The 27,848-nt window shown below is 40.9% G+C and overlaps 1 protein-coding gene across 1 annotated transcript in view; it reads left to right on the forward strand.

Moving 5' to 3' along the window:
• The first annotated feature begins 20,077 nt into the window (after positions 1–20,077).
• Positions 20,078–27,848, forward strand: part of MDFIC2 (MyoD family inhibitor domain containing 2) — a 48,053-nt gene continuing 40,282 nt past the window's right edge. Inside the window, exons 1-2 of the mRNA XM_048316182.1 lie at positions 20,078–20,327; positions 21,005–21,092. Coding sequence (XP_048172139.1) covers positions 21,005–21,092 — 88 coding nt within the window. The 5' untranslated portion in view covers positions 20,078–20,327. The remainder of the gene's footprint in view (positions 20,328–21,004; positions 21,093–27,848) is intronic.

The raw sequence follows: 27,848 nt of genomic DNA on the forward strand, positions 1-27,848 counted from the left end.
AGGCTCTTTCATGAGTGAGATAAATATGACTAATGCACTTTTACTAGAGACAGTTAAAAATAAAACCTTAAAGAAGAAAAACCTGCATTCATTTTACCCGACAGACACTATTATTTCTAGATATTTCAGATTCATTTGCAACTTAGGAAAATTGCAGCTGGGGAAAAAAAAATAATGTTAGCAATCCCATTTACAAGCAGAAATTCTACTGTGTTGAGTCATAAACTGCCCCCTTGCCTCAGCTGTATTCGGCTCCAGAGTTAAATCTATCCTTGTGCTCTTTCCTCACCTCATTTAGCAGTGGGGATATCTCTTGGATTAATTAGAGCAATCCTTTCACTCAGTAACAACCAATTGTTTCCTGGTCACCCATTCTGCGTAATTGTTTTCTTTGATCCATACAGACTCAGGTTATTTTTTACGCGCAACTATCGCGGCCGCCCCCGGGGCGCTGCGCGGGGCGCGGAGCCGGGCGCGGGGCCGCTTCTCGGCTTTGCACCGTTCAGCGATGCCGGCAGAGGGCAGCCAAGCAGGAATAATCCCAGCCGAGCAGGGATACTGGCTCCAGGTATTCCTCAGATCGAACAATTGGCCTCAACCCCCTTTTTTTTTTCTATCCCCCTCTCCAGTTTTTCCCTCCCCTCCCTCCCTTCCCGACGCGCGCATCCCTGGCAGGGCAGCTCGCTGCTTCCTCACCCTGCTCTCTCCACCTGAAGAAGAGGCACTGCCCTGGCCAGATAACTGGTGAGATTTTTAAAAGGCATGTTTACTAGAGGAAAAAAGCCTCCATCCTGAAAAAGTGACCACCAGAGTGGTAACTGGTGTTTGCACAAGCTTCCAGTCTTACTGCGTGATCTCGTTCTAACGAACAGCAGGAATAAAGCCGTGCTTTTTGTCTTCAAATTATAACAGCAAACAAAGGCAAATGTGTTTTGCAGTGGAAGAACTGCTAGCTAAATCCTCACAGGAGGGCAAAGACCTAGGAGTCAATCTCGAAAACATTCATTCATGGAAAACTTGAGGCTTCTATGACCATCCTCCATGAGTTTAACATGGATATCTTCTACAGATATTTATAAATACCAACATACATATAAAATATATGTAAACACAAAATTTCTTAATACTTCTTACTAAATAAAAATTTCTAGTTCCTTACAATTTGTGTGTGCATATGTATTTATAGTTGCTTGGATCCTTTTAAGGACATATTTCCTTTTTTAATGAAAAATCATACTTGAAATAGGATTTCAGCCATCAGAAAAGAATGTGACATACACAAGAGCAAAATAACACCCAAACATCCTCTGTCTTAGGGAATAGCATTCAGACTACTCCCAGGAAGGTACAGGGATCAAGCTGAAAGGCTCTAAACTACTGGGAATGTTCAGCATAGTTAGGAGCCAATGTGTATTCCAACCTATTTCACTTCATTATTGCTTATGAAAATTCCTTACTCTTCCCTCCAGCTTGAATAGAAAATAAGTTAAAATGTTTTAAAAAAAAAATTGGTTTGAGCAACCAATTATTTAAGAGTGTAAACATGACCAAGTTGCTCACTTTAAGTTGGACATTTTACTCCCTCTGACCACAAATTCCTCCTGCTGAGAGCATGGGAGGGACAATAGGGATGCTGCTGGATCTCCTGTTCTCCAAGGCCAGATCCTGTTCCCTTTCTCATCCCTGCAGCCCGGGAAGCAGAGCAGGGCCAGGATGTGTCCCATGATGAGCTGCCCTGGCTTGGGTCCAGCCTCAGCAAACAACTTCCACCTCTTCCCAAGATTTCTGCTCCCCAGGCTTCTTCTGGCCCTGTGGTCCTGTCCCATCATTTTTTCTTTAGTCAACCAGATCCAGCCCTTCCTTCTCCTTGGGATGTGTTTGAAGGCACTAAGGGTTTTTGGGGAACAATAACAAGACCTCACCTCTAACCCTGCTTTAAAGTGTCACCTATCAGGATGTGTAAATGGAGGCATTCACAACCTCTCTGGGATTCAGTGGCCACGGGGAGGGACCCCCACACCCCTCCTGCAACCCACAGAAGCAAAGATGCGCCATCATCACCCCTCAAATACCAGCCATGGATGTGGCCCTGGTCTTGCAACACCACAAAGTTATTTAAAATTATAATTTTGGAGAGAATATCTACTAGTTTTAGGTTACTTTACAGGTCCATCACTAGGTGCATCCCTCTATCAGCTCACAAAGGACAGTGATTGTTTTCTCCTTTTTATAAGCAGCAGGCAATGCTACTGTCAAAAGAATGTTTTTATAGTAGTGGAAATAATCAGTGCAAGGCTAGTTTTTAAAACCTGCTCCTAAAGTGCTTGGAACATTAAACAATTATTTATGAACACTTGAAACATTAGCTGTTCCACTTGAAACCATTGGCAGGGCTTTAATAACAGCCCAAGCAATGCTCTGGAAGCAACACCAAGGACTCTTGCTAGTCACAAACCCTTTATTTCATTTTTAAAGCTGCTGTTACTGTGCACCAAAATTAAAAGGTTTATCACTATGATTAAAACAAAATCTCATCACCAGCATGAGCATCTATTCCCTTCAATGCTCCACTGAGACATTCCCTTCATTTTTTGACTGTTTGGCATGCCTTTGCTTTCCCTTTGCTTCTTCCTAAAACTAGTTCTTCCTGGGGAAAGCTTGACTGGGACACTGCCTGCCCTCTCTCCCAGGATTTGGGTGTATTTTCACATCAAGGAGGCCAATTGACACCAGGTTAAATAGATTTTCTAATCAGGATTGCAAACTCTTTGATAATGCAAGTACCCTAAACTTTTACTAAAATGAAACTCTTTCTGGTAAGAGAGGAAAAGGGGAATTCAATGACAGATTTCTCAGCATAGACCACATTTACTGAAGTTTGCAGGTATGCCTGTTCCTGCAGCCCATGTTGCCCAGGGAAACAAAAGCATTCAACCTTCTTAATTTAATTTATTAACATCAAGATGTTCCAACCCAAAGCAGAATCTCATTACATGGGCTGCAGCACAGGCACATGGTCCCACCGCTAGGATGGCACCTTTGAAGAGACAGGAAAGTAAGAGGCTTTCCTGCTTTGCAGTGAGGAAATCGAGGTGCAAAGAGACTGCCTGTCCCCTGGAAGGGAAACTCAGTCCTTCATCAACCTACCTGTGCTCCTGGGTCTGGTACTTCCAAGCAATACACACCCCAGCTTGAACCCATTCTCTATCCAGCATACTAAACCTGCCCTACACAAAGACCCAAGGAGGGAGGCATTTCACAACCGCCTTTTAAATTTAAACTCATATTTCAGTTAAACAGTTTTTGTCCAGAATGTGAAAAAGCCCTGGCCCTGCTCCTGGGAGAACACAGCAGACATTGCTCAGCTGTAACCAAGTACCCAACAGGGCTCCTTTGTCATTCCTCATCTTGTGGCTATGATGTTGATCTAAACAATTAGATTTATTGATTAATTTTTACACAGAGGAGGATGGAGGCAGGCAGGGGGCACTAAGGTGTTTCCCACCTTGACACAAAGTTGTTGGCTGTTCAGTGGAGGAATCAAGCAGTGGTCGCTTGACCATGTGTGATAAACCCAAGCCTTACCAGAAAGGCCACTTTCTAGTGGATCGAAGGGAAAGCAGGCAGCATGGTGTTAAGAAATAACTGAGGCAGAAAAAGCAGCATAAAGAATCTGAAAGACATGAATGCCTGAGGAAATGCAGATTTTGGGGAATCTGTGAGTAAACAGGCATATGACTGACTGAGCCAAAATATATACAGGATTTCACAATATTTAAATCATGGATCTTTGTGTTCTTAAAAATAAATTAAAACTATACCAATGCTTACACATGGGGATCTGACGCACGCTGGGTGCTACCAAACCTGCAGCCAAGGGCCTCATCCTGCAGCCTCCGCAGGGGCAGGGCTGGGAGCTGTGCACAGCCCCTGGGGAGCTCACACCGACACCAGTGGGAGCAGAGGCAAACCAGTGGTGAGTGGCTTTAATCTCCCACATGAAGAGCCCTAACAGCATTTGAGAATCACACAACAGAACGTGCATTATCTGCCGTGGACCCTGTGCCCTCTTTTTAAGGTGGCTGTTAACTTGGGGAAGGTACTGTGCCAAAGAAGCGGAAAAATGATTTGATCACATTCAGTGATATTGCTGAGAGCAACAGGGAAAGACATTTGAAAAGTGGCTTGCAGTCATTTATATACCTCCTTCCACATGTTAACCATTTTTACTTTCAATAACCATGCACCAGCGCTCTTGCTGCATTACCTTATAACTCCTTTTCTTCTTTATGGTCCTTTGTGGACACATTTTCACCTGTTTAAATCTCTGCATATCTACTAGGAAAAAAATGAGAGACATACACACAGGTACTCTGTCCTGAGTTATAAATATATTAGGGACATACAAATGTCATCACAGCCCTCAAATGCAGCTTCACTGGCTGCCACTACAGAGACACATCGTTACCTGCTAGAAATGCACCAGCCAAAATCTGGGAGTGTTTCTAGGTCTGCTGCCTCTCTTTCACCAGGTAATTTCTCACTCAGTGTGTCTTGATCTTATTAAAAGAGCTATTCCTTCCTTTACAACTCTTTGCTGCTCTGCTAGTTTTCCCTAAAGGGATGTAAAGCCTGCTTTGCTTGTATTGACAAAGCAAGAGTAATTATCTTGTCACAATTCTGGAGTGGAAATCTTGGACTTACAGGGCTGCCAACAACTTCTAAAAACTTACCAGAAGTTTGGCCACCTAGATCAAGGGCAACATTCTCGTAAACCATGCATTTGCAAACAAAAGACAGACAGCTACCTGTGTTTCCTCTCTCTTCCTATCTTAGGTCCACTCACTCCTCCTCTCTAAACTCCTCTGTCATCTCCTGGAGGTGTTGGACCCAGCTCATCTTGCTCACCCCTGACACAATTATATGAATAACAGAAGTATCTGCAAAACCCCTCAGGCTCTTAGTGACTTGCCATTATTCTTGTTGACTTGGAAGAGATTTTGGATCCTCCCTGAATTATATTTTCAGAAAGATTTTGACCCTTCTCTAGACACCTGTGATCACCATATGTTCAGGAGGGCTCAGCATCTGGAAATGTTGGCTTTTTGGGAGTGTGGCTGAAACTGCCACTCCTGGAGATGCTGACTCTTGTGATGGTCCCTACCCCAGCTTTAGACATGGAAAAGGAAGTGGATAGATCTGGAATAGGTTCAGATTGAAAAGGCAGCTTATAGCTCATGTAGGACTCTTCCCAGGTGCCTCTGGGATCCCTGGTACATGCATCTTATGCAAGGTACTTCTGAGTTTAAAGATACTCCTTTTAACATGGCAAACAGCATCACACTGCATTTTCATGATGTCTCTCTAGTCACACTCTCACATTGGGTAGAAACATTGCTTCAGATTTCAGCAAAACCTTCAGAAAAACACCTTGAAAAAAGGGGATGTATTCTTTACCATTTTCTGTATCCTTTCTGATGCAATTCCTGCAAGCAGATAAAGCTGGGAAATCTTTGCACCTATAAGCAGTCCAGTTAGAAGAGCTGAGATCTATGCAGATATTGAAAAGATTGGGTAAAGCTTGGGTGAAGCATCTAGACAGCAGCCAGAACCACCTTCTGTCTCCTCAAGTTCCATGTCCTTAGCACTGCCTTCAGTAGAAGATTTTCCTAAAGGGATGGACTGAAAATGCATACAAGTGGCTGTGCAGCAAATAGCTTTATCAATGATTTCATTTGCAGTCTGGAAATACCAAACAGCTTTGCAATTCAAACTGTTAACACACAATCTCAGACCCGGGGAACTTGCCACTTAGAACTGAAAGTATATGACAAAGAAAAGGAATTAATAAGATGCTCAGGGTGAAGATGTAGAGAATAAATTTAAATTAATCTATATTTTAGGACCCCAAGCTCTAGCTATGGTTCATCTCTTTCCCAGTTATTGATCAAGTTGCAACTTACTAGTTCTTTATGAAGGAGACAAGACCATTATACTACTACGAATGCTTGAGAAATCAAAATATCACCAGCATATGAAGTAGTTGGATTTCCAGTTATGAAACACACGTTTGACTCCTAAGAATGCTGGAGGCTGAATAAAGGTTAAAAACTCAGAAATAATATTGTTCCTGCAACTTTTGCAAAAATCTTTGAGAGATGAATTTAGCAATATGTGGCTTTTAATGGTGTTACATTAAACAGCAGGATTTCCATATGGCGTGAATCTGCTGAATTGTATCGAAGATGGGGATTTTGTTCCAAATTTCTATGGCATTCTGTGATTGTGTCATTAGATACCCGCAAGCCTTTGCTACAATGAAGAATACAGAATGTGCCAAGTAAAACAATCTTGAGTGTGCCTTCCAAGGGAAAATACTGAGACTAACGTTTAAAATTCCCCAGCCCCATTTTCTTTGAAACGCAGCGAGTTCTTTTTGTTAGAAAAGGGTTAAATGGAAATGTGTCATTTTCATAATAATAATGTGTTTTATATTGAAATTTGTTCTTCGCGTCTTTTCAGTATAAGTGTTGGTGTGTATGAGTGATATGAGGATAAGTTTGTGAGGGCAATTACCCATTATTGTTGAGTAGCTGAGTAGTCCCCTGAGCAAACTCATGCATAATTTGTTTGTTCATAAGATACTGTAGAGCTGAGGCTGCAGTATCTTCTATGCCCCAGCTTATGGGAAAATGGAAGCATTTTCCCACTACTCTGCATTTCTTACCCTATTGTTTGAACTCTGATCATCCTTCTTGCCCCTCTATTATGGGCACCTTCGCTGAATAGGAATCACATATCAAGAGGGTAAAGGTCAGAAATACATCATATAAAAGGGGAAACAGCAAATTCCTTTTACAAGATTCATTATGATAATCATGTCCAAATACATTATCAGAAGCATTAAAGAAATCCTTTTCTAATTTATTTTTGTGCTTCTTACTATCTGCATATCCCTGTTATCTAGGAGAAACAGTGTGGTGTGCAAAGTTGAGGTTACAAACGTGCAGTGGTCTTGGGATAGACAGGACTGGCTTGAGATACAACTTCAATGTTAAACAATTTTCCACTTTTTAAAAAATTCTAATCTTTCCTTACATGGTTTTCTCCTCTTACAGCTCTCTCTTCCTTTATCTGTGAGAAGACTTGCCCTTTTCCTCAGGTAGCAGCATCCCTATTACCTCCTTCCCCTACACACACTACAGCAGTGATTTCCTGCTTTACTGATCAGCTCTTGTGCAGCTTCACCCTGGAGAAGCCCCACAATTCAAATGTTGCTGTCTGCAGCCCTTCTACTCTAAAGAGCTGCACACATTTAACATCAGGCTGTCTGGGCAATGTGTTTTGTTATTAAAATTGCTGTAATAGGAATGTGAGCTTTTCAAAGTGATTCATAAGTGCACTAAGACAACTGTGTGCCTTCATTTGCAAGGGTTTTCCACCCACCTTTTTTTGTTTTTAAGCCAAGGCAGTTCTATCCTGTACCACAAGGAGGGAGGCAGGCTGATAAACAAGACATCTTAACAGGAGATACAGGTATTTTTGTCGAGACATCAGTTTCTTACAGGAGTTAACACTTACTGTTACCCAAAGCCCCCACTTATTTTTGCACAGGGGTCACAAATTTTTTATCAGTAGTTGTTCAGAAGTTGGAGACAGCACCAGAAGAAGAAACAGGGATGTACCAAACTGTGTGCCTATTTGGCATTGCTGCCATGCCATTATTTTGGAAACTTCCGGTTTAGGACAGAGACATTTAAAGGGTTTCTACTAATGCTGCTAAGACATGTCATACAAAAACCATACCTACAATTTTTGGAGTACATTTTGCTTATTCCATAACTGATTTGGGGTGAGGTTTTCACAAGAGACTAGATTTACCAAACCAGCAGAAAATTTAACCCTAGGTTTATCCTTCTTTAGGAGCATTACTAGGCCAACACAAAGCACTAGACAATCCCAGAGTTACGTTTTCCTGTTTGGACAAAGAATTATCATTTAAAATGAATTATATTTATATTCCACCTGTACCAAGCACTTTTTTTTCATGACAAAATGCTTCTTTCTGAAAGTAATAGTACAGACAGGACAATGAAGCATCAATATCCAGATGTCAAAATTATGTATTTTCAAATTGTTTTAAATAAGACAACTGATTGGAGAAGATCCTCATTTCTTCATTAGATGCTTTATGAGCATTCCCTCCTATTGGTAAAGCAGATCAGAATCTAGTTGAAGCAAGATCATAGTATCTCTAATATAATTTGCATCAAGTCCTAATGCTTCAGTTTAGAAGAAACGCTGGACCAACAATGATAAATCTGTCCCTATGTAACTCTCCTTGGGGAAGTCCAGCATAAGGCATTTGTCAAAGCATCTCCCAAACTCACTCACACCTGGACAGAATGAGCTGAAAATTGAACAACATAATCCCATATAAGAAAGAGAAAAAAATCCATTATGTGCCTGAATTCAGTTATCAGCCTCTGCTTGTAACTTATGAAGACACACTAAGTATCCTCGTTCTAGCTCCAGAGAAATTAAATACTCCAAGAAGTTCCAATGTAGGACTCTCAGACTCACTTTTTCCTGATGAAATTTCCCAATAAATACATTGGGGTTCCAGAGGGATTTAGATGACAAAGGCAGTCATTAATTTTGGTACAAACTTTAGACCAGCCCTCCAAGACTTTATGACACCTTCCTTCACACATGGAACTCTGCCACCAGAGCTTTTATCTCCTCTTTCGCTCTGGCTCATGTTATTAGTACCAGAAATGCTGTTTGGATGGAAAGAGGAAATGGAGGTATAGCTAATTTCTTAAAAGGTGAGGCCATTAATCCTATCAGAGGAATATTTGGATCTCAAGAATGTAGATCCTCTCAAGCTGGTGGCTCTCAGTTATAGATGAGCCTGAGCACACAGTCTCTGAAGCCAGTTCCATCACTGCACAGCCCTCGAGTGCAAGGTGAAGTCTTTGTGAAAAGGATTATAAAAAGATAAAATATATTTAAAAGAAAAATATCCTGGGAACACATGGCACACCCAGTACTGCTGTAAGAACAGCCTATACTGGACAAGACTTATCACCATAAATGGTTAAGAAAGTAGGAGATTGTAGAACCTGATGTATTTGAAAAGCAGTTTCAGTGGTGTTGATCTTCTGGGGTCAGGACAGCCTGTCTGTGACCCAAGAAGAACTGCCCCTCCTTGAGGTTGGCATCAGCTGACCATGAGCTGCCAATATCAAATGTCAATATAGTTATGGGTAGGAAAATATAAAACACATTGGTTACAGATAATAAAGCAACTTGTGCCAAGAACTGAGAGATCCATTGAGATCACCAGCAAGGAACAGGGAAGTGGTGGGACAAAAAGGCCTTAAACAGCTAATTAACGACTGAGAAAATGTACTTTTTTTCCCCACCATCCTCTGGTGACCCTAAAAATGATTCTGGGAAGGGACCTGATCTTTTCTTCAAAAGGGAGTCAGTAAAAGAGCTGTGCTGCATTTCGTGTTTCTCATGACCATAGCTCTCTAAGGCTTTGTATTTCTTGGGACAGCAAATTTACTGACAGAAGAACAGACCCTGAAGTTCATAAGACCATCCTGTTCATTGTCCCTTCAGCTTTTCTTTTCACTCTCATAGAGTTTTAATTTAAATTAAATACTCAACAGCCTGAAAACAGACATGGTGCTAGTTGTGATCGTCCTCAGGTCTCTATAGGGGATTTACACAGATCCCTCATAAAACAAGGGACTGACCCTTTCTTTTCAAGGTAGCTGGTACTTGCAATACCACATTTTAGCTCTAAATCATTATTAGTTACTTGAATTTTTAGTGTACTTTAGTGCAATCTTTATCATCACAAGTCTCAGAGAGTGAAAGGAACACACTCCAAAATACATGCTATGAAGAACTGTTACTGGGGAAAAGAAAAATGTTTAGATCACATCGCTCAAAGCCACATGTAAGGACTAGAAATTTCTGTGCAATGGCTTCAGGGGCTAAACAGCAGCAGGGCCATCCTGACATAGAAGATGTAGTATTTGAAAACTTGAAAGTAGCTCTTGGTGTCCAAGACAGTTCTACTCCTCAGCAAGAACTCATAAGAGCTGAGAAGACACTGGGGAATCACTTAGAAAATATGACTTGCAGTTAAGCCTTGATCAATCAGTGTAGTGAAAGGAGCAGTATCACTCTTCGGAAGTTAATTAGACACTAAGAGTAATACTCTAGAAAGCTTTGAGAGCAGATTGTGTAAAGACAGCTCCCCATATAAATCATTACTATACCTCAACTCTGAGTTTCCATTAATTATTAAAGCTTTCTAGGCAAGCTAAGCAGATATTTCAAGATGCATATTTCAGAAATTTCCACATGTTAAAAATTAAGTACTGTCAAACAAGCTGGGCCAGGCAATGAGAGCCTTTGGAGCTCCCCATCCCAATGTACTCATGTCACTCATCCCATCTCTGAGGGATGTGTCAGGCTCCACTGTGCCACTGCCCCATCCAACCAACGCTTTTGGAGCTCTTCTCCCTGTATTTGGGCATATCTGAGGATGTTCAGAAACTCTCCCTGGTTCATCAGAGTACTTTGGGTCAGCAGAGTTCTTATATTGTGGCACAAACTAAAGGAAAAGGCGGTGTGAAATAAAGGATTAGGCAGAATGGGACTATGGAGAGCAGCTTGTGTGAAGAACCAAAGCCTGGCTGGATGCTAGGAATCGAGGCACTTCCCCTCATCTTCAAATTTCTCTGTGATATTTTCCTTGCTTTTGTGATCAGACTTGGAAAGAAACAGATCTGGACCAAAGATGTAATTTGAACAAACCCTCCTGGCATACTCAAATGTTGAGAGAACTCAGACTAAGCTGATCCATGGCTTTTTTTCGGAGTTTAAGTAGAAACAAAAATCCACTAAAATGCTCTCATTTGGGATGACAGCATTAAGTTCTCTCTAAGTCCAGCTTCCCAGTAAAGTATTGGAGCAGGGGTGTTGTTGCTGGTTTTACTTAGATTTCCAGTATTTCCATCTAAGACTAACAAAAATACAGTTTAAGGTATTCTGAAATAGATCTGCTTCCTATGTAGGTATCTCTTGAACTTCTGCAGTTAAAAAAAAAGTAGAAAATCAAGGTATTTTTAGTCGTTGCAAATATGTGGGAATACACCCCTATTCTATTTGGTGGGTCATTTTTTTTGCATTAAATACAAGGTAACTTTATTTGTAAATAAAAAGTAGGCTTGGCTTTTTTCTTGTTTTTTTGGGTTTTGGTGGTTTTTGTTTGTTTTTTTAAACAAACAAAATAGAAAAAGATTGGCAACAAAAATATTTCAAGGATTTGGAGGGAATAGCATGGTTTGGATTTGCATGCAAAGCTTTCAATGTGATGAAATGTACCCAAATAGAGTGTTGCAATTTTCGATTATTCAAATCAAGATACTGCAATATTTTTGGACACTCAAGGCTTTGAGCTGTTTATTTATTCATTTTCTTTCCTTACTGCCTTTTTCCCCTGAGAAACCTAACAACTGAAATGCAGCAACAGCGCAGAATATTTATCGGAGAATACAGGCACTTAACAGGATTGCAAAATTCCAAGTTCTCAAGAAGAAAAAGCAGCAGGCATTAAACCAAAAGCTGCTGATACTGTACAGCTTTTCACTTCTACAGATAAGAGACATCTTCTGCTTTCAAGAAGACGACTAAGCTAGCTGAATTGGAGTGTGGAGTGCTTGGAGTGCTTGTCATCCAAACCACACAGCAGAAGGAGAGCCTTGAAAAAATGTATAAACCCTGTGTGTTACCACCCAGGTAATATTTGAAAACAGAGTCACTGCTGGATTAGCTAAGAGCTAATGACTACTGAGGTAGCAAACCAGTTGTGGAAATAGAGCAGCCATGGTGAGTGGTTTGAAAGATTGCAGGCAGCGACATCAACAGTATTTTCAGTTGCAGTGTTGGCAAGGATAGGTGGTGCTCTACAAGAGATAAAGAGCTGCCTGGTCCCTGGAAGTCCGTGGATACCTGTCCGGGCAGAAGGATGCTGCCTAATGTGAGAACCACAGCTAAAAGAAATGGGCACATGGGGCTGTGGATACAGAGGCTGGACTGCATGGGCTGCCCTTGGGTAAGAGAGCAGAGGGTGAAGTGTTGTCCCCAAGAAGGCAGAGGGTCTCCATGCCAGGACCTCACAGAAGCACAGTTCTCCTCAAAGATTTTATTCACATTTGACAGATTTTTTTCAGATTGGCCACAGGCCTCCTGCTTGCTCCTCACACTTTCCAGCAAATCATGTGAAGTGTTTGAAAAACTGAGACCCTGTCCTCAGACTTTCCGTGGCAGGACAAGTGGTTTTGCATGAATCCTTGTCTGAACCCAAGATACAGCAAGAAATAAGAATTAGCAGCTTCAATCATATGATCACCTCGTATGTTAATGGATGAGGGAGTAGAAATAAGGTTGCCTGAGCAACCTCAGTTCTGGCATTGCTTAATATCAGAGTATTTGGCTAAGCAACAGGAATCATTTCCTTTTGCTGCTGAGTGGGTTTCTTGGACAAGTCTAGAGAGCATATTGCCTACTTACACTGCTGGGAGTGAGGATACAGATGAACATCTCACTTCCACTACCTCAGCAGAAAAGGGAAGGATCATCCCAGTTTAGGGTTTGAGGCTGTCCATAGGGCAAAATGACACATGCAAGTTCTGCCTGAACTTGCACCCAGGCAATTTGTTCCCCAAAATAAAGCACGTTTCCACTCTGCTCTGCCCTTCCATGATTACTCTCACTAGAAGCCAACTGTACCTCCAACAACTCGAACAAATTCCTTTCAAGCACAGGATGGAAAGCAATGCCATCCTCAAAACAAAACAGGGAAAAAGGAGACAGTTTCAAATACAAACATGAATTTGATACTATTTCACCTGTGGTACACCTTTCTCCACCTCATTTCAGCCTGCTACATATTGGAAAGATTTTGATACTTAAAAGTACAATACAACAAATACAATAGAACAAATAATTAAATATTATGATTGTGTTTGAAGTATCATGGTACATTGAATCAGAAAATTCTCCCCTTTTATCTACAGTCCAGAGAACTGCATTTTTTTCTTGAAATTCTGTAGTATTTGAAAAGAAACGGTCCCGGTTTAGAATGACAGTGCTCCAAACAGTTCTTGTGTTTTCCATTAATTTTCGGTTGTATTGGTATTCTGTTCCAATTAGCCTCTGTAAGTGCTTCAAAGCTCTATCTTATCTGCAGATAACATCAAAGATGAGAGCTTCCAGTTTTAAATTTGGTTTGTAGTTATTTTAAAGATACAAAGGCATCATTTGTGAATAGCTGATCAAATAGAATAAATACGTCTTTATTTTGGCTCCAAAAGGGCCAGAAAACTACTTTTCTTTTTGAAGTTCAATTTAGTTTAGACATCAGGCCTTATTTTCAGGGTGCTGAACTCCTGGAGCTCATGTTTTCTTCAGCTGCAATTGCATGTGCTCAGGCAGGAAACACATTTCCTCTTACACAAAACTTTGAGACTTCACGATTTTCACCTTTCCATAAAATCGTAGGATGGTTTGGGTCAGAAGGAATCTCAAAGATCATCTGGTTCCAACCCCTCTTCCATGGAGAGGAACAACTTCCCTAAGACCAGGTTGCTCAGAACCCCATCCAACCCAGCCTTTAATGCTTCCAGGCCAACTTTTCATTAGTCCAAATCACAGATCTTTACAAAGCATCTCATAGAGGCATTACCAAGAAAGACTCCAAGTAACCCCCTTGATCACCAACCTGTTGGCTCCCTTAGGACAAGCTCTTAATCTCTCCTGCCAGACCTGTTTCCCTCCAGCTAGAAGGAAACATAATCATGCAGCAGGAGCTTGACCTGAGGTTTCTTATACCCCAGGGAGAGCCTACCTAAGAGTTCACCAAGTTGCTGATTTGTCATTATTTCTGCCTTCATCTGGCCTGAGCAGGGTTTAAACAAGCCAAACAAACTTAGAAAAAACCCCCCAAAACTCATTTCAGTAGTGGTTAGTGTCATGGTTTAGTAGAACCAAACCACTACAGTTAGCTAAGTAGTAATAGTGCTGACTTCAAGACAACTACAAATTCCTTTGACACCTTCCTGAAATAATGTAGAGATCTAATTTTGTCTTTTTCTTATAAGAGTAATTTAGACAAAACCCCTCCTTCTCAGCTCTACTCAGCACCTCCGAGAAGCGACCACATTTCAACCACTGTTGGGAAGCAGCTTATTTAAAAGCATGAGGGGAAAACACTCAAGTCAGTTTTCTCTCTGTTTAAAAAGCACAGTGATTTCACTGACATCTTTTCTGGGATAGTGCTGTTTAGGGAGCAGCTGTCAAGCTTTGCCAGTCAGCAAAGAAGTCCGTAAGTGCTCAGGTACCTCTTCATTAGAAAATACTTGCCACCAGCTTTTTACATTTGATGGAAGATGAAACAATTCACTCTTGTGCCTACCTGGCTCACAAATAATGTTAAAGACGGTGATCTGCCTGTCAGTGTTCCCAGTATGCATTTGCTGAAAACATGAGGGATTTTTCTCTGTGTTCCCACATGGGTCATACTGATGCTCAGGAAGCTGCCTCTGTAGTTTATCAGACTATGAAGAGTCAGAGATTAAAGATATGCATGGATTCCTGAAAGGGAATAAACTGTGGTGGCACATGTGCAGTTTGGGAAGCACAGAGCTTCATTTCTGGCCTGCTCCAAGCACCTATAAGGCAGAGGCAAGGGATTTCCACAGAAATTCTGCAAATGTCCACCTAATGATGGTGGGACCACAACTGGTCAGGGCTAATGAGCACTTTAGAGGACAGGATGAAAGTTCAAAATGACCTTCACAAACCAGGAAAACAGTATGAAGAAGATTAGGGTGAAATTCAGGAAGCACTGCTGCACAATCCTATGCTTAGGTAGGAATAAACAGTTGCATTAAAAAGGAAAACAACTGGTTACATTGCTGTGCTGCAGAAGAGAATCTGGGGAACAGTGTGAATTATAAACCAAACATAAGTCAACAATTTCATGCCGCCATGAGAAAGGCAAACATCATTCTGGGAAGTGCAAACAGGAGGAAAGCTTGTAAAACCTGCCAGTAACCTCACTGCTCTATTCCACCTGGGCAAGGCCTTAGGAGGAATGTGACCACTTCTGGACACCTCACTACCAGGAAGGTGACACTCCAACAAAAGTCATGACCACAGGCAAAAAAATTTGATCTAAATGTACGCAGAGATAAATAGGGCACATGTGATAACATTGCTTCATATGCTGTAAGGATTGTTGTAGAGGGACAGGAAACTCAGCTTTGCATGAGCACTATAGAAAGGACAAGAGTTATGGGTTGGACTTACAGTGAAGGAAGAGTTAGGACAGACATCATGAGAAGTTTATGTATTTGTTACCAGGACTGAAAAGCACTGGACTGCCTGGAAGGGGCATGTGCCTGAGTGTCTTCATGGGACTTCAAGAACAGCTTGTCTGAGCGTTGGCAAGACAATCCTGCGTTGAGCTAAACAAGGTGACTGTAAAAATACTCAGCTAGGGGCTTTGCAATAATCCAAGATATCCAGCTCCTAGACAGCAGTACAGAATTGGTTCAATGAAGACATTACCTTCATTTTTGCACATATTACACCTGTACACTCCCATATAAGTCACGTAACTATTGTTGGTTGCACCAATCTGCCAAAGGATACAACACCTCCATGACATGGTCACATTCTTGTCTCACTTATACCAGTAAGTACGGTGATACAGCAGCAATTATTCAGTTTATTTTCCATCTCATCATAACAAGTCTTTCCCAATTTTTGCTGTAATGCCCAAGAGGCTTTCAGTTATTTGTCCAGAAGGTCTCCTGTAGCAGGGATGGATCCCTCCAGGCCAAGGGACATGGGGGGCCTGTTTCACCTGCCTTTCCAAATGCACCAAACTGAGCCTCTAAAAGATCAAATCACCCCATAACCCCAATGTTTTGAAAACCTCTTGAGTTTAAGATGCTTTCCACCCAAATGGCAGGGCAATGCAGAAGCACCTGTAAAGACAGCACATACAGAGGTCATGGGGAATGTGGCCCATGATGGGCAAAACATGACACAGTGTGGGAGGATTTCCTGCTACAGGCCAGGATGTACAGAGGCACACATAGCTCGTGTGTTACTACAAACTCATTATAACCTCTGGGCTTTAATTTTGACGGGGGCTTCTGGAGGGAGAGAGAGACCCTCTCCCAGTTTGCGTGGGGCTTTCATGGCTCCAGGGCTAGTGACTGGGTCTTTCTGCCTTCCCCAGCCCAGCACCACACTCATCCTCAACTTTATTTCACTCTGGACCTTCATCCTCTTTTCCTAGCAGTGTCCCAATTGTCACTTTTTCACACAGAAACAAAGAAAACTCCCTGCCCTCTTGGGCAATGAAAGAGGTGCACTCTCTCTCTTTTCTTTACTGTTCAGTGGAAATATGGACCATTCTTAATTTCACTTGTTTGGGCTTTCTCCATGTTATTAGTGACCTCTATACTAACCTGCCTTTGCAATCCTTTTCAAGGTTTTATTCCATTCTCCAGCCTGAACATATTCCCAGACTTTCACTGACCTACAGTGGCACCGAGTGGAAAAGTGAAATAAAGCCCTGTGTCTCCTTTTGCAGGACACAGAATTATTGAAAAATTATCTGGAGTGTCTACAAGGCAGAGTGATGAGGAATAAAATCCGGTCTTCGTACTGCTCTGGGTCTCTGCAGCATGTAGATCATTTGTCAGTGCCAGTTTGAGGTAGCCTCTCCAAACAGCCTGTTTTGCATTTGAAGCACTCACAGGACATGATGGTTCGGCTAAAAAACCATGCATTTTACATGAAATCACCAGGATAATTTGGCTGTATATCGTGTTCCCACAACTTAATATTCTACCTACAGATGCATGATCAAGAAGAGATTCCTTAACTTTGACAGGGCACATCACATTATACTCACTTTATTATTGGAAATGATCACCCCAGGGTGCAAAATGGAGCAAAGACATAGTTTCATCATACTTTTTTTTTTTTTAAATAAACCACATTTACTGCAGTGTGGGGTATTCCAAAGCTACAGAGCGCCACTTGCCCGTGGACAAGTGGCTATATTTTACGTGGATTGTGCAAGAAAGAAGTAACTGCTTAATTCAATACTGAGATGTATAAAATTCATGCTGGAAAATTCAACTTTTAGGCACACTGTTCATATCCTCCAGTAAAAAGTCATTTTAGGGCATGAAATTAAATGTTTTAAATGCTGTACCCACAGATGTAACCAAAAACTCTCCTCACTATGGCTACAAATCCTTGTACTCAGGATAGGATCCACTACTGGACTCCTGACCTTAACATTAAGGAAACTTTAACAGTTTTGATGCTTGCTAGGACCAACGACAAGATTTTTTCCTCTGCTTTGATAGTTATTACAATGAATTAAAGTTTCTTATTCTCCAAATCTGCAAAGACTTGACTGCAGTCCCAGCTGAGCAGACCAGAAAAATATACTCTTGAATCTCAACAAGCACTTGATACAGTACATTTATCTGGGAACTGATTGATACCACATCTATTTTGGCATTATGATTTTTATTTTTAATCCTCCATTTAAATACCCTATTTCACAATCTGGAAGGAAAAGGAACACGGGATGGCCCATAGATATTTAGTAGCTATAAAATAAAACCTATGAAATGAAAATGAAATGAATTATCAAACCATAAACTAAAGTTCGGTGTTTAAAATGGGCCAGGGCTTTAAAAATTCAATTACAGCTTTAACAGAAACAAGTTTACTCAATATCTTAATAACCTTCTCTCATAATGTTTTTTTCTTCCTTTGCAAAGCCCAGCATTACTGAGGATGTATGGCAAGGTTGCCTTTCCTCTAACTACTTTAAGATTGATTAGGAAACAGAAATATTGATGCATTTATCCAAAATAATTAAATGAAGCAAAAAATAGCACACAGGAACATGTCTCAGTAGAAAACTGGAGCTGATCAAGATTATGAAAGGTTACATTTAATATTCCTGGACTGAAAACATTAGGACCATTAATGGAGAATACAAAGAGTAGGAAAGTTATTTAATGTTTTCTTAACTCACTGGTGGGTTATTTCATGTTCATTAATTTCTGCAGGTTTACAAGCTGCCAACACCTGGGGGTCCTGCAGGGCATCTCAGGACAGCAGGTGGAGAGAACATCTCAGAGCACTAATCTGCATTACCTTTGTTAAAGCTCAAAGTCAGGTGTAAGGTCAAATGCGAAGGTATAAAACCCGATATAAAGTCAGGTTTGTGTTTGCCTGGTGTTGTCAAATCGGCATTGTCATGGTTTGGGGACACATTCAGCAATGGGCTGCCTTCAAGCACCACTGGCTGCTCACATTCCTGGAGGTTGAGTGCAGGCTCGGTCCTTGCTCCTGTTGGCTTCAAAGAGAGTTTAAGTGACAAAATCCCTGAAGGACAAGACATTGGGGGCTGCTATCTCAAGCAACAGCAGCTTTCAGGTCTGTGGTTTTAGAAGGGCTTTCTCCTCATCTGTTTTACTTTCTGTGGGAGATTTTGAAAAAACCTTTAGAAAAACAGCGAGAATGTGCCAGATGAACTAGAGAATTGTCACTCTAGTTTAGTTTGGAAACCACCCATATCTTCATTTTAAACAGTGGCTTCTGAAATGCAGAGAAGCACCAGGTCCAAGTTACAATCAGACAGGTCTAGACAGCTCTGTGTGGAGCGCAGATGATTTTATTTGGACCCACCAGGAGCTCCATAGCCTGACAAATCCAGCTGAAGAACCAGCACCACTGATAAATTTAAAGCATTGCAGATGCAAGAACATGAAAAATAGGTGTTTCTGGGAGAAAGAGGAACTGCAGTTGAAAAGATATGATTCTCAAAGCTGCATCCAAGGAGAATGGAACAAAGATCTTAAAATACTACCCCTAGAGTTTTCTCCCCTGTGGTTGTAATTGTTTCTGAAGTACCCTGCTTAAAATAGGTTTTCAAACTATGCAAGACTAATCATTGCTATTTGGAGATGTAAGTAGGCACTTAGCATGCAATTCACAATTAGCTAAAGATGATAGAAGAATCTCAGTCATGTTGGCACAGGAGATTTTAAAAAAAAGAAAGAAAACATTTTTTTTTCTTTCAAGAATGACATGTGATGGGAGAATAGAGGAAGATAATTGTCATAACAAAGGGAATATGTTATTATTTATTGGCCACACTTAAGCACTGGAATCCTGGATTATAGTATCTGGTGACAAATGATGCTTGAAATTTTGTAAATATCACTTAAAAAGTATGATAAATGACTTATTCTGCACCTACTTCACAATCAACCCTTTCAAAATTCAGTTCTGGGAAGCAGAGTGACTTTTTTTGTCCTATATGAAAAGATGAAATGCCTGAGCACCCTAAAATCTTGCTCTCTTTAGGCTTCACCCTACTCCTACTAGCAATATTGCTGGTAACTATGGCAAGAGAATTTTTAAAAACAGCTAACAACCTTAACTTTGTAGTGCCTTCAAGGCATGGCATAGTCCAGGCTGTGCTGCTGTCAAGCCCACCCAGCCCTTGTGCTGTCCCCAGCTGGGACCACTCAGCCCTGTGGCACTGGAGGTAAGGGCTGAGCTGCCCTTCGGGGTGAGGATGGATTGCACCCTCTTGAGCTGGGGAGAGTCAGCATTCAGCTCCCCATGGGCTGAGACCATTTCTTTGCCAAAGTGACAGCTGTAAATAGATATTTAGTGTCTAATTTCTGTATCCCTCAGTATCTTAACTTATATTTAGCCAAAACCATGACACATTTATCTGATTTGTTGCTATTAATTTCCTGGTTCCCTTTCTATTTTCTTCCTCCTCTCACAGATTCACTGGGTTATGAACTGCAGTAATAACATTTCCAAACCAATTTTTTTCTATTTGAAAAGCTTCTGATTTTTTTTTTTTTTTTTAGAACTCCACTAGTGCTGGGATGCTGATTACCCTCCTCCTTCCCTACCCTCCCCAGCTCTAGAAGTGCATGCAAACAACAACGGAAGGGGGGGAAAAAACCCCAAACCCTCAGCAGTAAGTTGGCTGATGCTGGCAGCAAGACAAATCTGGCACCACACAGCAGGCAGGCAGAGAGTGCACTGCTCATCCTCTCGGTTTGCCGGTGTGTGGGAATGCTGGACACCAACACCCAGCGAGGGATTCAGCCAAAAGCTCCTCTCCTCAGCGCCTGAACCCTGCTGCTCTCTGCCCCGGGTGAGAGATACAGGTAAAAATAGAGAAATGCTTGAGCTAACTGCATTCAGTGGCAATATAAAGCAGTTAGGAGAAGCCCAGACTGCCTAATCTTATTCCTAGCAGGCAGTGGAAGTAAACCACAGTGCAGGGGCTGTGCACGTAATGCCCTCAGGTACCGGGACTTGTTCGGGATTCTTTGCATTACAGCAAATAAATTGGTGCAAGTGCGGTAAAGATTTTTTTTTTGGGGGGGGGGGTACACTTTGTTCAAGTCTCCTTTATAAATATTTATTACTATTTATATAATTATACCTCTCTGACAGCAGGCTTTACAGCAACTTTGAGCCACAATAAACAGGCAGCCTGGATGCCTCCTCCTCAGCCTGACCGTACCTATTCTATGTGTTATGTGTTTATCTATTACCACCATGCTTTGAGCTTATAATTCATTTCATAATGTAATTTATAGTTACATTACAAAAGCCTCCCTCTACAAATAGCAACTATGTAATATTGATAAAGCATTTAGGGACAGAACATAAATTCAATGGCTCAGATATTATATAGTATCAATAATCTGCAGGAAAAAAAAGTGTCTGTGTAAGTATGCACAATTTATTATGGCAGGAATCTAAACAGAGAACATTTTTCTCTGTCAAACTTTCTTTAAGAGAACTTGACATCCCCAAATTCTTTTCTCTCCCACAGATGTCAGAGGATAAGACAGACAAGGTAAAAATCAAACCAGCTGAAAGTTTTGAACATGACAAGCAAAATATTTCTTGGCTGAGAAAAGGTAAGTTACACTGAGTTATTAGTTACTGGTTTGTGTTCAGACATTTCTCATTTTTAAATTTTTTTTAAAGAAAAATGCAGAAAAATACCTTATAGGCTAAAACATGGCCTGAAATTTCTACCATAAAAATTCCATAGCTTGACTTCTCTGTAAAATGCATGTACAATCTCTTTTGGTACAGAAAGGCCTAAATTACCAAATTTTAGGGTAACCTGAGAGCTCATTTTTCCAATGTCCTTGCATTCCTGGGTAAGTTTTTTTTTGACCTGAACTATAAGAAGTATTGGTGATCATCTTAATTCTGATGAAAAGTTTTTATTAACTGAAATGTTTAATTAATGTTTTTATTAATATTACCTGTTACTGAATTGGATTAATATTAATTTCATTTTCTCAAACTTGAGTAAAGATCAAGCCTGAATCTTTGGATTTGGCAGTGCATTATCTTAGAATAAAGTAACTTCAGTTGTCAGCGGTTTGTATGTACAAAACCACGGACCCTCAAATGTGGAGAAGTCATAAAAGACAAGTAAGGGGACCATTCAGGTTTTAAAGGCTGAAAAATAAAGGGCATTAAGTAACTAGTTTGCAACAAATACCAGTATTTCAAATACTACATTCTACTTGTTAAGCTACTTTTTTTAAAAAAACGAAAAAAATTGGAAATATTTCCTTACTGTTTGTACACATAAAGAAGGAAGGTTCTTAGGATGTATTTCTTGCTGAAAAAAAATTGATTTGCCAAGTTAGGACACAGCTTATTACATCTTTATGCATATTTGTTGGTCATAGCAGAATCACTTTATTGCATTTCATACAGACAAGTAGGATTTGAATTAAATAGAATTTCCAAGAGTAGACTTTCAAGATGCACAGGATGGACGTTAAATGTCCATGGTTAGGTGCAAATTATGGCTTTTAATGAGAATGGTTGTATTCTAATCCTAAAAAAATTATTTTGTAAAGACTCAACAGGTGACCTCATATTTTGAAAACACCAGCTATGGGAGTATTGGGCAAAAGGCACATTTATAGCCACTGTTATGTTGTCTGCAAGATGTGCATCACTGTTTTAAGCTCATGTAGTTAATTGTACATTTGATCTTTTAGTTGCAGTGGGGGTTGCAGCAAAGTAGGCCTGAATTAATGCCCCTGCCTTGCAGCACTCCATGTTTACACAGCATTTGAACAGAATGAAAAGCTCCTGCTGGAGCAGGGCTCACTGACCACCAGGGCTCACTGACCAAGATGCAGACTTGGCTTGGCTGGACATCCAAAGTCCTTTGCTTGCAAGGGGTCAGTTAACTTCAATAACAACTCGGCAAGCAGAAACTTTGTAGTTTGAGTGTCCCAGAGAGGGATACAGCTGAATGGGCAAACAGCAAACACATAACTGAATTGAGTACCTATTCCATCACTAGAGAGTAGAACACAAGAGATTTGCAACATTATAAGGGGATTTAAAAGTCCAGAGGACTTTTCTCTGAACAGAGTAAGATGGATGGCAGGGCTCTCAGAGTCCCATATTGTTATTTACCCTCTGGGCCAGACCTCCTCCAGGAGCCAGGTACAGCCCTCACAGCTGTACATTACCTGAGCTCATTTCACTTAGTGATGCTGCTTCACAAGGTTTTATTTCTCCAGTTTCTAAGGAGACTCCATGCACAGTTTCAGGATCATTAGCAATGTTTTGATTGTTCTGTACTTGGAGGAGCTACAGTCTCTCAGAAAGAGCCAAGTGTTGGCTATTGGCAACTCTCTTTTCCAAAGTGCCACAGAGCAGAATTGGGCCTTGAATGTCTTCTACAGCAATTGAGTCAATAAATGATTGTGTCTCACAAGGAAAGAAAATATTCCTTGAAATAAGAATATGGAAATTATTTTGTCTTAAATTGAAGTTCGTTTCTTTAAAAAAAATGTTGTTGTTTCTTTGCTTTAAGCACTTCTGTGGTAGGCACTGGGATTTTAGAATATGGTGAAACAAATTGTCTGGAGCAGAAGCTTAACTTCTATGTTTAAATGTTTTAAAAATACCTCATGTATAGATTTCAGGCATTCCAATAAACAAAGAATTGTGGAGAACAGACTTGTACTGTTTCCATCAGGCACAGTAAGAAGACTATATGTTCTTTTAGCATCCAGTGTTAAAGAAAAGTTATTTTTATTCATGGTTTTGTATTGATTATTTGTTCCTTCTAAAGAAACAATCATGAACCACATAGTATCAGAAATAAACAACTAGGCTGTGGTTTTAGTTTCTTTCCTAGACTTCATTTTTTTCTAATGCTTTGCAAAGTAAAAGCTCATGGACTGGTAGTACAGTGGGTCAACAGCAAAATAAGGTATCTATAAATTTTTGTTGTCTTTCAGCATTAGAACCTGTTTAATCAGGGCAGGGGGGATTTTGAACTGGCTACCAGTTATTTATCTTCCACTTTTTCTTGGAAGAAGATAGTTTACTTCTGTCTTGAACCCTCTAACAGCAGAAATCAAAGCCTCATTCTGAGGGAAAACTTCCCCAAAGCAAAACAAGCCAAATCAGCCTTGTGAAAAGTGTTAGAGAAAAAGAGTAGCTGGGCATCTAGGGTTGTATCTTATCAGCAGGAAGAGCATAAACAGTTCAGCTCACGCCTCTGTCTCTCAATAAGTCATTTTTACTCACTGATGTGCCCTCACAACCCTGCCACAAGTGCACCAGGAAACTGATAGGAGTTAAAGATGACACAGGGACATAAATGTTGCACAAGTTAGCACAGTCTGGGACAGAAACACATACATAATCATAGCCTTGGTCTGTATTTTTTTTAAAGGACAATGACACATCTATCTTTTCCTTTTCTTTCTTGATTGTACTACAAGGCTTTTTCTGGTGAAGGGTCCTCTGCAGCACCTGCAGATTGTAGAACCATAATGAAATAATAATCAAAATGTGAACAGGGGAGAAAGTGTTAAATGTGTTTCCTAGGTTTGCTTAGACTTTAAAAAAGTCCCAAAACATCTCTATCTCTTGAGGCATTTAGCAGGGAAGTCTAGATGTGGACAACATGAAAGACTCCCAGGGCTGAAAGTGAGAACAAGGATGGTGAAACGTTTACAATTCTATTCCAAGATGTCTCAGGGTAAAGAATATATACACCAGCAAAGTTTTCTGGTAGTATGGAATATTCTTCAGGACTGTTATTTCTAAAGATCACACAACAGATGAGAAACTTTGCATCTGGAGGGTATGCATCAGACCATCACATGCAAATCAACCAGAATCAGTATGAACGAGCATGGAGAAAAGGCAGTTCTGCTTGTCTGACCTTAGCAGTGATGTGAACCAACCCAAGGAAAGCCTGGGATATAGCAGCAAAACCAGACAATGACCCCTACTTTACATAGGGGTGGAGACAGCTATTACTGGTGGAGACAGCTATTACTTTCTTCCTCCCATGGGGAAGAGCTCGTTGCTGGAGATGGGAGTCACTTTTGGATGGAGATATAGAGATCCCTGTGTTAGTGCTTACAAAACATCGGGGCAGAGTGAAGCATTGGATTCATTAGCAAAGAAGGACTTCAAAAGTTATCTGCCATGAAAAACTAGAGCAGGAATCCCCAGTGCATGTGTTGTCTCCACTTGTCTTGCCCTGACATGCACAACATAGAATGTGAATGTACATGTATAAATAAAGAACAGCCAATATAACTTGAAGATAATATTAGAGAAATGTCCTCTGCAAGGCCTTGAGTCCCCACCTGCTTCATGCACTCACAACATTCCATGGAGACAGAGTGACAAGAAAAGTGAGAAGTGTTTTAAAGTGAAAAAAAAAAAAAAAAAAAAGGAGATATTTGAATTAAATGTTAGGAAGAAATTCTTCCATGGGAGGGTGTCCATGGCCCGGTTGGATGGGGCTGAGATAGTGGGAGGTGACCCTGCCCGTGGCAAGGAATGGAACTGGATGACCTTAGAGGACCCTTCCAACCCAAACCACTCTGTGATTGAATGCGCAACAAGCAGATCCTCACACTCCAAACAAGAAGCATCTCTGGGCCCCTAACCAAACATGGTCATTAGAGGGTCCTGTAAAATCTGGAAGCTACACAAGACATGCCTTTAGAAAGGCAACGCTCAAGGATGAGCAGCACTCCCAGGAGCTGACTCTGGGATGGTCCCACCTTGCACAGCACGGCCACGGCGCTGCCTCTTCCACAAGGGCCAGGGGCTCTTTCCACCGTGGCAGTGATTTAGTGCCAGATTAGCAGCCATCTGGTGGGAAAGGAGGGAGGTCAAAGCAGAGCTAAATTCACACCAGCCTCAGCATGTGGCTTTTGGAGTTCCTTACAAACAAATCTCTCGGTATCACTCGATGATTACAGCCATATGGATACGTGGGAGCAGGCAGGAGCTTATCTGACGGACATAAAGCTATAAAAGGTGACACTGATTTTGCACAGGGACCACAGTGGTCTGTTCACTATTTCTGCATCCATTGCAAACGCAGGGGAAAACAATGTGTGAGGGCCTCACACTGCCCTCCCATGGTTTCATCCCAAACTGGCCACGGCAGCCCAGGAACGCAGATCCAAGTCACACAGAAATGAAATTTCATTTCAGGATATTTTCACACAAAGCCCTCCTGTTTTATGCTGCCCAGCTGTGTACACAAATGCCCTCCATATATAACTTCCAGTGAAAAGTTAATGAAATGGCTTCCTTGCTCTCCTGCCAAAAATATAACTGAAATTCTAATCTCAAGACTTTCTCAAAAATAGCCCCTTTTTGCACTAAAATTCCCATAAATCAGAAACATTTTTGTCTAAAATAAGCCTGTTTTCATTGTCTTGCAAATAGTAAAAAGTCTAGCCCCAATTTCTTTAATCCACTTCTCCAGCCAGCAGATTTTCGCTGTAGGGTGAAATTCAGCCCTGTACTGAGGGTCAGTGCAAGGTCAGCACTTAAACCATAAAATAGGGCTTAAGTGGTAAATAGAGCCTCTGTTCAGGATTATATTTCACCCCTTAAAAGGACTACATTTCATATGAAAAGAGAGATTTACTCATATCATAGACCTGGCTGTAGTGACATTATTCAAATAATACCTTATTCCAGTATTAATCCCATTGGGTGAAACTGGGCCACATTTCTTCATGGTACATCCCAGAAATCTGACACAGGAGCAGACTATTCCTGACTTCATCAAAACTTCCCACAGCCTGGTCCTGGGATAAGAGGAAAACCTTTCTATATGGCAGCACTCAAAAATGCCTTTTTCCCAGAGCACTCCTCTCCCATTTACCCAGGGGCTTCAAGAGACTTTTACAAGCATTAATAAAATGGGAAGGACATAATGCCACAAGACTGGTTTTGCAGAAGGAGAGTTGTCCTGGAGATACTCAGGGAATTTCCCAGTTTTTACAACCTTCCAGTTTTATCCCTGGTTTGGGAGGACTGGAGTAAAAGTACAAAGCTTGTACTTTTGCTGAGACTATTCCCAGCAGAGTGTTTTGATCTGAATTGGATCCCTTCTTTTAGGGAGTTAAATGACATTTTTAGAATTTCTTCCTAAAATTTCACAAGTCAGTGAATGCAATTTTACATACAAGCTTGGACACTTGTTTCCTGAATTTTGCTGACTTGGGTCCAGAAGCTTTTTTCACTCTCTTCTTTCAGCCTGAATTAAGTCATTGCATTGAAAAGCTTTACAGAAGACTGATAGCAAAGAAAGACTTCTCAGTTTCATGTAACAGAAAATGCCAAATGCCTCTCAGATGAATGTTCTAATCCAAGCAGACTGTTTCCAGATAAGAACACCACACACACAAAAAGAGTGCATTTAAAAACTGATGACAAGGATCCCAGGGGGCTCAAATTCCTGAAAGATGCCTTGTCAGCTTCAGGACTATGACCAAATGAATTAATGAAGACAACCTTTCCTTTAAGTTGTAAACCAGCAGATTTAAAGACTCTTCCAATGGAGAGGGAGTATATGAAACCTGCAATGGTCCCAGCTCACCACTCCTAATTACAATGTTATAAACTGAGGGGTCCTTGACCTTTGAGCTGGAAGATCCTTGAAGATGTAAGACTTTGGATGTACAGTAAAGACAGGGGTATTTCTCTGGGTGATAAAGTTTTTAAGGCTTAAAGTCATGCTTCTATGTGTGGATATCCTGGATATCTATTATAAAAATATAGGTGAGTGTTTATTTAGGTTTGATTTCCTGAAGTAAACTTGTTCTACAAAGGAAAAGTTTATTTAATTTAACTGTTAGTGCTGGGGAAGACCTGAACACATTGTTTCATTCACTACTGGAAATTTTCCAGACCAATTCTATGCTTTGCTGTACTTGGGCAAAATATTCAGAATTTTGCCCATAGTTGTGTCAGTAGCACAAAACACGAAATAACAGTACAGACACTCTTTAGTTGTTGAGTATCTCAGCAACATAAACATTAAAGCAGAACCCACACGTCCAAGGGCCTCCATAGCACTTCCTACTTAAGATGGCAAACTGGTGCATGGAAAATCTTAGCCTAAGGGTCAGTGTCAAAGCAATGAGTAATTCCATTAAAGCAACAGAGCTGCACTGGCTTGCAAAAAATCTCATTTGTCCCAATATGCTTAAGAATAGATACCACTAATCATCCCAGGGCATCACTGCAGCAGGAGGAACAAAGCCATGGCTCATTTTACCACCTCATTTCATAGAGGGAAGGGTCAAATGCCAAACTGGTCTGCTAGATCTGAGACCATCCCAAGTACAAGCCCA

This window comes from Corvus hawaiiensis, chromosome 11 (genome assembly GCF_020740725.1).
Source record: "Corvus hawaiiensis isolate bCorHaw1 chromosome 11, bCorHaw1.pri.cur, whole genome shotgun sequence".
Taxonomy (NCBI): domain Eukaryota; kingdom Metazoa; phylum Chordata; class Aves; order Passeriformes; family Corvidae; genus Corvus; species Corvus hawaiiensis.